We start from the raw sequence: 10,841 nt of genomic DNA on the forward strand, positions 1-10,841 counted from the left end.
CTGGGAAGTGGGTCAAATTTAGCTTCTATTTTGACCCAAACTAACAATACTAAGGCCGGCAACAGACAGTCTGAAAAATTCATAATCTTAAAAAAGATTTGTATGCAAACTGACACTGACAGATGTCAGTTTGCATACAAATCTTTTCTAAGATTATGAATTTTTAAGACTGTCTGTGGCGTGCCTAACAAGGCAAGATAAAAACTGTAAGTAGACTTGTATGCAATCTGTCAGATCAATCTGAAAAAACAAGAGTGTGTGTGGACAGTCGCGAAATTGTATGGAACTCCGTGCGAGTGATCTGATTTTTGTAAAATTATGATTTATTCAGATTATTAATTTTAAGACACGGCCGGCCTAAGGCCGCCAAGTCCGCCAACAGACTGAAAAAATTCATAATCTTAAAAAAGATTTGTATGTAAACTGACATTGACAGATCTGTCAGTGTCAGTTTGCATAGAAATCTTTTTTAAGATTATGAATTTTTCAGACTGTCTGTTGCCGGCCTAATTATATGCTACGTAGCATATGCGAGTTGACGTTACCGGAATCGATCGGAAGAGTCCGGCCACAGTTTGAAGGAAGAAATTAATAGACAAAAATAAAATATGAAACAGGGATTCAGTTTTATGTTTATTTTTATTCTTCAAAATCTATATACTTTTTTATGCTTAGGTAGGTAGATATTGTGAAATATTGTACAGTTCAACTGTTGCATACATAACTTTATCCTCATCCATATAGAGCCAGTAAAGTTAGGAATGTCTGAGATCTAGAGATATTTTCGTCAACAATCTGTCATACAGTTTGGCTAAAAGATTGTTATGAGAATATTCATATTCATATAAACTTTTTTGGCCATAGGTATGTCATTTACGAGTACATAAAAACACCTGTAAACTTAAAAATAATAAACTTAGAGATACATATTACTACTAATAAAAATGAACAGTACTAGGGATGTACCGACTATTGATTTGGCCGACTATGCCGACTACCGACTAGTTAGTCGGCGCTTGGGTGGCCGATTAGTCGGCTAGTCAGCCAGAACATAATTTTCGACTAAATTCATCAGAATTTTTGAATTAAATTTTTAATCCTTCGTTTGCGCTTTATAGTTATTTGTTATACAAGGGGGCAAAGTTGTATTTTAACGCCGAGTGTGGAATTGCAAAACGAGCAAGTGAAAGGATTCTATAGTTGAACCACGAGCGAAGCGAGTGGTTCGAGAATAGAATCCTGAACTTGCGAGTTTTTTAACCCATTCAGGGCCAGCAACTCAGCTTATGAGTCATGGTGGAACAGTTCCGCAGGGCCGATGACTCGCATGTGAGTCCTGAATAAATTCTGATTTAAACATAAACAAAACGTAATATAACGTAATAATGTAAGTATAGTTTGAGCTAACAACCATTTTCATAAGGTATAATGAAAAAAAAAATTGTAAACATGTTTTTTTTTTAGTGAAATGGGGTCGAGAATATTCAAGTTTGGTTTACTATAAGTGTAATATAGTAAATATTCTGAAATTCGAGATACATACGTGTTCCAAGCAAATGGATGAATCCACATTTCAAAAATAAAAATAATATATATATGCCTGAAGTTATAGACACGACTCAAGGTATGGGTCACCGTGGCCTGGCGCTACTTGTAAAATCTACACATATTTTCATAGCACGCAAAAATAAACTTTATTGCATTGTTTTAAAGCTTATTTCATGACGAAATTCGTTGCAAATTGTACCATTTTACAACGGATTACTATTTGGATGGCAGCAAGCAACATTTCTAAGAACCAAACTTATTACCATGCTATATTTTTTTGTTTCATTACAAAAACAGGGCGGCTTAAACAGTCACAAACTAAATAGTAATTATTGTATTATCATAAATGTGTGTGACAAATATTTACAAGACAAGTTTTTTTCTAAACATTTGCGTGGTGTTTATGACAGTTTTTAAGTGCTCTATTGTTTCTATTATAATGACGTTTACTAAAACAAATATCATGACAGGCCACATGTAAGATTATCGGTGACACTTGGCCAATAAACAATGAATGCACCTGAGCGGCGGCGGATTAAACGGTCGTCTCATCTTTCACGTGGTATTTTTGACAAAAACTCAAGAAATTATTTTTCCGCTCTATTAGGATGTATTTTAGAGTAATATGGGAAATTCTATTTAGTCACGATTTATTCGTTGGCGACTTTTATACTCGTCCCAGTGCTCTTCAGTGATTTCGTATTTTATGATTTTTGTGACCTTGGCTATGGATGACTAGAAATATACATAATCACGCGCTAAGTTGCGGAATTTCATTATAAATATTTTTAAATACTTTTCTTAACCGTATTATTAATTAATTATATGAGAATAACAGCATCCTCTTGACAATCATATATTTCTGGTCAGACTATAAAATGTACATTCTTACAAATAGCAACAAATTAGTAAAATACATTTATTTTGAATATGAACAGAAAACAGTTGGTTAGTAAAAATGTTGCATAAGATTGTTCAACTGGCCGGATTCATAAGCGGCAATTTATTTTGCGTTCGCGCCAGGCCAGAGACCCATGAGCTGAGTCACGCGTTTTAGCTAAAAACGGTTTGTATGGTGGCCCGGCGTGTTGTGTACGCTCGACAGTCCTTGGCCATGAATGGGTTTAGCGAGTTTTTCAATACACGAGAAGTAAAATACATTTGCACCCAAGTGTAACACGAAACTTTTCCCCTCACTATAGCAAGGAAACTACAACGCAAAAAACGCTTTTATCACTACTTCTAGTAGTTCCACAGGTGGTAAATCATCATCATTACTAGATTTAGACTTTTATCAATTTTAAAGCAGTTAATTTGACTTTATTCAAGGTCAAATTACTTTACCCACTAGTGGATAAAATGCGTTTTTACCCGCTGGTATTAAAGGACAAAACGCGTGTTTCCGAGCTAGTGAGGGGAAAATTTTTTTACAGGTTCAATTTTTCAAAGGTATATGAGAATATTTATATATTTTCTATTTTTTTATCAACCGGTTTGGCTTAGTGGGTAGGGTAGTGATCCTGCCTATGAAACCTGGTAGTCCTAGGATACTTATTTCTGTGATGATCACAGATATTTGTTCTTTTGACTAACAAAGGTATAACGAATCGGTACATAATACAATTATATCAGCTGTTAATTTATTTTTATACTGTTTTTCTATGATTTATAAAGTGTCGACTAATCGGCCCGTTTTGCCGACTAGTCGGTACATCCCTAAACAGTACTAAAGCTGAGTTTAGACGTGCACAAGTTATTGCTGCAAGTTTTGAGACAGAAGTATATGCAAGAAAGAGATTCAGATATTTGCCACTCCCTCTTACCTATAGTGGCGTATCAAAACTTGCGGCAATAACTTGCTGGTCTAAACTCAGCTTAACAATTCTACTTTAGTTTCTTCACTTTTTTCTTTTGAAATTTGCAACGAAATAAAAGGCTTTTTTATTATTATAAAACAAATGACCTTATTAATAACTTTAAACTGTGTCTATGTACAATACTATGGTATTAATTTTTAGTCAATACACACTTCGCCACTAGTATTTTTATCTTTTTTTTTTCACTTCATGTCCTCATCATTTTTTGATAATTGCTAGAACTTTCTGCAAGTTCTAACTCACTAGGCTTCACATCAGTAATTTTTTCACTAAAATTACTACAAATATCTTCACTATTTCTATCATTATTATCAACTAATTCTTCTTTTATGTCAAGTTTTAATTCATGGTTTGTAATTTTTGAGTTTTCTTCTATTTTTATTTTTTTATTGATTTTATCATCGACTTCGTTTGTCCTTTTATGTGTTTCTCTCAGAAACACGGTTTCACCGATCGTTAATAAATCTTGAGAAATCTCAAACTTGCTTTCAAGTGAATCTTCATCAGTAGAGTCATCATTAGTTATTGGAGTATCCATTTCAACATGTTCAAAATGATAGTTATGATCATGGGACCAACTGTGAGCATTTGAAGCCACACTTAAAGCACTGTTTGGGAAAACGCCGACAACTTGAGCCAAACTCTTAGCACTTGGAGCATTGTGTGGGCCAACGCTGACAATTCGGTCCGAACTCTTAGCACTTGGAGCATTGTGTGGGCCAACGCTGACAATTGGGCTCAAACTCTTAGCACTTGAAGTATTTTTTGGGCCAACGCTGACAATTCTGCCCGAACTCTTAGCACGTGGATCATTGTTTGGGCCAACGCTGACAATTCTGCCCGAACTCTTAGCACGTGGAGCATTGTTTGGGCCAACGCTGACAATTCGGCCCAAACTCTTAGCACTTGAAGCATTTTTTGCGAAAACTCTGACAATTGGGGGCAAACTCTTAGCACTTGAAGCATTATTCTTTCGAATGCTTACAATTTTTCTCAAACTCTTAGCACTTGAAGCATTTTTTGGGAAAGCGCGGACAACTAGGGGCAAACTCTTAGCACTTGCAGCATTGTTCTGGCGAACGCTGACAATTTTGCTCAAACTCTGAGTACTTGAAGCATTGTTTGGGCAAACGTTGACAATTTGGCCCAAACTTTGAGCACTTGAAGCCTTTTTTGGGAAAGCGCTGACAATTAGGGTCAAACTCTTAGCACTTGCAGCATTGTTCTGGCGAATGCTGACAATTTTGCCCAAAGTCTGAGCATTTGAAGCATTGTTTGGGCAAACGTTGACAATTTGGCCCAAACTCTGAGCACTTGAAGCATTGTTTGGCCAAACGTTGACAATTTGGCCCAAACTCTGAACACTTGAAGCATTGTTTGGGCAAACGTTGACAATTTGGCCCAAACTTTGAGCACTTGAAGCATTGTTTGGGCAAACGTTGACAATTTGGCCCAAACTCTGAGCATTTGAAGCATTGTTTGGGCAAATGTTGACAATTTGGCCCAAACTTTGAGCACTTGAAGCATTGTTTGGGCAAACCATGACAATTTGGCCCAAACTCTGGGCACTTGAAGCATTGTTTGGGCAAACGTTGACAATTTGGCCCAAACTTTGAGCACTTGAAGCATTGTTTGAGCAAACGTTGACAATTTCGCCCAAACTTTGAGCACTTGAAGCATTGTTTGGGCAAACGTTGACAATTTGGCCCAAACTCTTACCACTTGAAGCATTGTTTGGGGCAACTCTGACAAGTGAGGATTGCGCAGTCTTAACTAGTTTGATAAATTCTAAAGTGTCTAGTAGCTTCGCATGGCATTCGCGGCAAATGGTGTTCGGGAGACAGTCTGTGCTGAAGTCAAGTTCTGAAAATAAAAAACCGGTTTAACAATATTGGTAAGAGCTAAAACAAACCAACAAGATACACTTCTAACCACCGACAGGTACATATAACGTATCAATTTAAAAAAGAATACAATATAGCGAAGTTGCGCATTATACCAATATTACCAATATGTTCCATTAAAAGGTTTATATGGAACGGTAATTCATTATTTCAAAAAAAAACATCTATTTATGTGGATTTAATGAATTCTTTCGAAACTACATTTGATATTCTTCACTTGCTTTTAGGTGAAGGAAAGCATCGTGAGGAAACCGAACTATTTCCAATAAAATTACCCCTTTGAGTTGGAAGGTCAGATGGCAGTCGCAACAAAAAATGCTAGCCTACACCAAATTTTCAAAAATTAGTAGTTATCAAAGAGGACTCTAGAGTCCCATGAGCCGTGACAAGTGCCAGAATAACGCAAGGAGGATGATGATGTCTAGTATAGTGTGATACATACCGACTTGCAGCTGATTGAGCGCCAGCATAGTCTTGTTGTCCACAATATAGGGCTTCTCTCTGACCATGGAACATTCTTTCGAAACTCCGCAGACACGGCACTGGTCGCCACTGACGGCCTCCGGTTCGGCGGGAGCTTGCGAATCTGAAAACATATAGCTTGGCAAAAAAATAGTAGAACAGGAACTAATTTTTTTATCATAGCAACACAACTGTTCTCATAGAAATGTATCAAAATATGTAGTTGCCACATGCAAGACGGTTTAGGTAGACGGTGGCGCCCCCATTCTTTGCTACTCTTTTTGTCAGATGGTAGATTGTGTTACATTAGCAAAATACTGCGTTTATACATTTAAGAGAAGAGTTACTATATAATAATAAATAAATCCGTTTATTGCAGACAACATATGGTCCAATTAAAATAACAGTACTATGTTTTGGCCATTCTTTCAATCGGTTTGATTCCCAGACGAAGCAAGGCACAATAGTTATAATATTTGTTTTACAAGGGGGCAAAGTTGTTGTTTAACCGCACTGACAATATTACACGAAGGTTAAACAAACTTTTCCACCACTTTGAAACACAAAATTTTTCACCACACCAACACAAACAAAATACTGACTAATAAATCATCTTAACTGAATCAAATCCATCAATTTATTCAATATTTATGATTCAAAATCTTCATTAATATGTAAAATCTACCAGCCAGCTTAAGACATCAAATTAAAATTTGTATGAAATTACTTTGCACTCTTGTGGATAAAATGCAATTTTGCTATCTGTTTTCGAATAGCAAAGAAAGCCTTTATCAGTTAGTGTGGTGAAAAAAACTCTGAATGCAGATTTGCTATTTTTTTAAATAATAAAGTCTTTTTTCAGCAAAATGTATTATCTACGATAAGGTCCTTTCCATGTCTCAGACATAGTATTGGGGCGTCATGTATATGTATATTGTGTTTTTAATTTAACATCAGCTTTAAAATATGGTGCAACCGAATATTCGGCCAAAAAAAGGAGTGTACAAGTTTTTAATAGGTAGGCAACGCACATGTGACACCCCTTGAGTTGCAGGCGTCCATAGGGTACGGTGACTGCTTTCCATCAGACGGACCGTATGCCTGTTTGCCACCAACGTGGTATAAAAAAATGTTCAGTTCGGTAAGAGCAGAACAGAGTATACAGCCATTCATATTAATTATTAGGCAAAATTTGTATTTGATCCAATAACAAACAACAAAAAACTTACCATTAACTAATAGATCTTCGCACTCTTGAGATTCAGCCTCCGTACTAGATGTCCGTGATACCAAACGAAGCGAATGCCCTGTGTACATTTTAGCGTTCGGCAACTTCAAAAACTCTGCAATCTCTTTAGGCATCGCCCCAAATTTGTTTATCCCGATCACTTGTGAACGGCATTTACCTTGTCTTAACGCTATGAAAAAGCGGTTACTTTGAACTGAAGCTGAACGTAAATCCTTATATTTTTTAACTACATTATAATATTTCCCTTCCACCACAAAAGATTTGTTTTTGCTAGGTTTTACAGTTAATTTTCCTTCTCCATCATCCTCCATACAGTCTACTGTGATATTTACAAGGTCTTGCCGTCCTAGACAACCAACAACTCCAAAAATAAGGGCTACCTGAAATTGAATAGTAGATGGTAATTTTGTTGTGATCAATGTACAATTTTTTGGTTTGTTCTGTTACACCAAACAGGCTAATATAGTAGGCCATGAACTAAGAACTGTTAGGAATGAAATCTTATGAAGATCAAATGGAACTATTGTCCCAGATTTGTAAGTACCTCTTTTTGACACATGACAGCGTCCACAAAACGTAAAGTCGCGCAACCTAATGAAATTTTAAATAAAATCCTGTAATAATATTTTAAAAAATCAAGTACTTGAAAACAATATTTCGCTTACTTTAAACATAGTCTAACACATGTTACATTTTTGCGGATCTTCGTTAGTGAGTATTTTACGATATTAATTTATCACGCCGGATTTACTTATTATGTCATTTATCGTTCATTTTTATTTTTTAACTAGTGCTGTGGCAGAGTCTGTCATTTCGATTCAAATGACATTTCAGTAAGTTGATAGAAATTGTATATTTGTTTAAGCACCTCCTTGTACATAGGACCTAATCGATTCAACCAATTCGAAATTAATCGTTAGATTTGGCAAACAATATGTCTTAACCACATCGCAACATACTTCAAAACAAATGTGTCAAAAATGTGAACTTACAAATCTGGGGCAATAAGTCTTTTTGCATACTCCTAAAGCTGTATATTTAGGTCCTTTGGTTCAGTACGATAGGACAGTGCTTGACTGAGTCAAATGGATAAAATAAAAGACTGAAAGAGATAAAAGAAACCTCTCTGTTTAAAGTGAAAAAATTATTTTTATAGAGAATACATCATCTTCTACAAAAACTATTCAAACTTCCACTAAAAATAAATACTTTTTATATGTAAAAGTGGAAGTTTGAATAATATTGCAATAGTAATACAACTCGATTTATTAAAAATTGTATGTAAACAGAGTCAGGAAAGAATAGGTATAAGACTTATTCAAGTTATTCCTCCCTGACCCCTGACAACTGAACCAAAGTAAAGGAACTAAAACATGGAACTAGAATTAATCAAGGGTTCTCTGTAAGTCTGTAGTGAACGAGCGGGTACAAGCCAACCCAGCAGGTATGTAGGGATCAATACTAAAGTACAGTTCAAGAATAAACTTAAAAAACATCCCTTGGATATCCTATAGGAATGGCGATGGCCATTACTTCCTACCGGATTGTCCAATAGATAATTCTGGTTAATATAGCGATATTTACATACATACATACAATCACGCCTGTATCCCGTAAAGGGGTAGGCAGAGCACATGAAACTGCTAAAGCTTCATTGCCACTCTATCAGCGATATTTTTGTTTTGTTATATTAGCGAGCTCTGACTCCACAGTCAAATTATATAAATAGTTTTGTGGAGCAATATATTTAAAATAATGTTCTTATATCCACATGTATATTACATGAATAAATAAATAAATAAAAATAAACAGTATTGTGCCCCTATGGCCCCAAAACATGGTATGGCATTTGGTTTCCTGTTGCCAATGTGAAAACCCGCTTACAATGACGTCTTACCTTAGTAGCAAGATATTTATCATCAGGCGCGTCATCTATAAACTTCTCAGCATTCTCTAAAGTGAGCACATTTGCTTTCCTTTTAACATATCCTTCAGAGTTTTTCTTCAAAAACGCCCTTAATTTGCAATAATCCTTGAAATCAACACTATGAGTGCATTTCAAAACACTTTTTAACATTGAATATCTTGACCATAACGAAGAAGGTTGAAATTTTTCAGATAATTCCTCGAAATAGGACAATAGGACATTCTCATCGAACGAAGTATTATTTCTTTCTCCTTGCCAAGAAATAAAGTTATCGTAAGTTGTTTTATAGATTTCTTTCGACTTTGCCGGTAATGCTTCGAATGACATAGTTCCTAAAATAATTAAAGATGAAAATCCAAATACGAATCCCAATAGAATCGTTGTTGTTGTACAACAATGTTTACATAATAAATCACAAATAAATACAATGCAATCAACGAAATGATAGCGGATTGGATGTCAATTGTACTGTACAGTTGTCCAGTGTGCTGTGTCAAATTTGATTTTGTCATTTTTGTCAAAAGTCAAAATCTGACAAATGACATTGACAAAACAACAGATATGTGAAATGGTCATTCCTTTGGGTAATTCAATACGTTTGTAACAATTTGTAATTTCATTAATTTTCAATGGAATACTGAGACAATAAATATCAAGAGGATTATGTAAATTGTAAACCACGTAAACAAATGTAGACGGGAAATGGAGGTGCAAACCGGAAGATCCGGAAGTTGCATAAGATTAATATTTGTTTATGCCAGTGCCCACTAATTTCCTTAATGATAAAATAAAAGGTAATGATCGAAAGCTGGCTAAATGCCATGAAGAGCTAATATTTAAATATCACGATTTATTACCAATTATTAGTTTAATTCTCGAAAGTTATTCTAATCTTCTTGTTTGCCTGTTTAGATTACCACTTTAGTCTTTGGCAACTATTCAAGAAAAACTACATCGACCGAAAGTTGTTTCTGGTATTATTTTTAGTCTAGCAATACATGGCGTCACGAGGTCGCGATTCTAATCGATTGCCACGATAAGACATATCGATTCACTATATGAATATGAAATTACTAGCTTTTGCACGCGGCTTCGCTCGCGCTAGAAAGAGACAAAAAGTAGCCTATGTCACTCTCCATCCCTTCAACTATCTCCACTTAAAAAAACACGACAATTCGTCGCTCCATTTTGCCGTGAAGGATGGACAAACAAACAGACACACACACTTTCCCATTTATAATATTAGTATGGATGAATGGATCGTTGAGCCGAATAGTTATATGAACATGAAAAAAATTAGGACAGGCTGGAGGCTGTAATGGTTGACCCACGCAGGCACGCAGGGCCGAAACTAACAAAAGTTGGTGCTCAAAACACACAATAATAATAAATAAGTGTCCAAAGGCGTTGGGTTAAGTCCGAAAAACCGCGAGAAGCCGAAGGCCTGAAGCGCGCGAAATGTTGGGATTGGATACGGTCTAGCGCCTTGACAATGCCTTGATAACAGGGTTAAGGAGGGGGGAGGGGCAGTCATAGTTGGGCAATCGGCTCAATCTGTGTCAACAAACCATATATTCCACGCTAGCCCGAGCTGCCAGTCGCCTTCAATGCGGCACCGAACCTGGCCCCGCTCAAACGGTATCACCAGGCTAGGGGTCGCGGGGTTGGATAATGGCCGGTAGCGGTAGGGCTAGCAATCACCGGATCGCCAAGCCGTCCACAAATAGACGGTGTCAGACCGCCCCACATAGATGGTGCGCGTCTCGACACAGCCCCAACAGCGCCCAGCGCGGAAGGGGCCACACCCGAGCAGGGGTGTCGAACGAAAACTCACCACCACCACAAACCATACATTTCTGAGTAATGGCTACTTA

The 10,841-nt window shown here is 36.5% G+C and overlaps 1 protein-coding gene across 2 annotated transcripts; it reads right to left on the reverse strand.

Moving 5' to 3' along the window:
• Positions 1-3,040: 3,040 nt before the first annotated feature.
• Positions 3,041-9,427, reverse strand: LOC125239148. 2 transcript variants are annotated; one of them, XM_048146650.1, is made up of 4 exons: positions 8,938-9,427; positions 7,021-7,420; positions 5,772-5,915; positions 3,041-5,288 (listed from the first exon to the last, which is right to left on the reverse strand). In XM_048146650.1, the coding sequence occupies exons 1-4, from the start codon at positions 9,292-9,294 to the stop codon at positions 3,613-3,615; spliced, it is 2,577 nt and encodes an 858-aa protein (XP_048002607.1). In that variant the 5' UTR covers positions 9,295-9,427; the 3' UTR covers positions 3,041-3,612. The 2 variants fall into 2 exon arrangements, with proteins under 2 accessions (XP_048002607.1, XP_048002608.1); XM_048146651.1 differs by having other exon boundaries at positions 7,021-7,416; positions 8,938-8,952.
• Between the last annotated feature and the right edge of the window lie 1,414 nt (positions 9,428-10,841).

This window comes from Leguminivora glycinivorella, chromosome 25 (assembly GCF_023078275.1).
Source record: "Leguminivora glycinivorella isolate SPB_JAAS2020 chromosome 25, LegGlyc_1.1, whole genome shotgun sequence".
Taxonomy (NCBI): Eukaryota; Metazoa; Arthropoda; class Insecta; order Lepidoptera; family Tortricidae; genus Leguminivora; species Leguminivora glycinivorella.

Bases quoted from the DNA above. Each gene is read 5' to 3' on its own strand.
- LOC125239148 (XM_048146650.1), bottom strand. From the start codon at position 9,294: ATGTCATTCGAAGCATTACCGGCAAAGTCGAAAGAAATCTATAAAACA. The intron at 7,421-8,937 runs GTAAGACGTCAT...ATTCAATTTCAG, and splicing joins ATAAATATCTTGCTACTAAG to GTAGCCCTTATTTTTGGAGT. The intron at 5,916-7,020 runs GTAAGTTTTTTG...ATATGTTTTCAG, and splicing joins CGAAGATCTATTAGTTAATG to ATTCGCAAGCTCCCGCCGAA.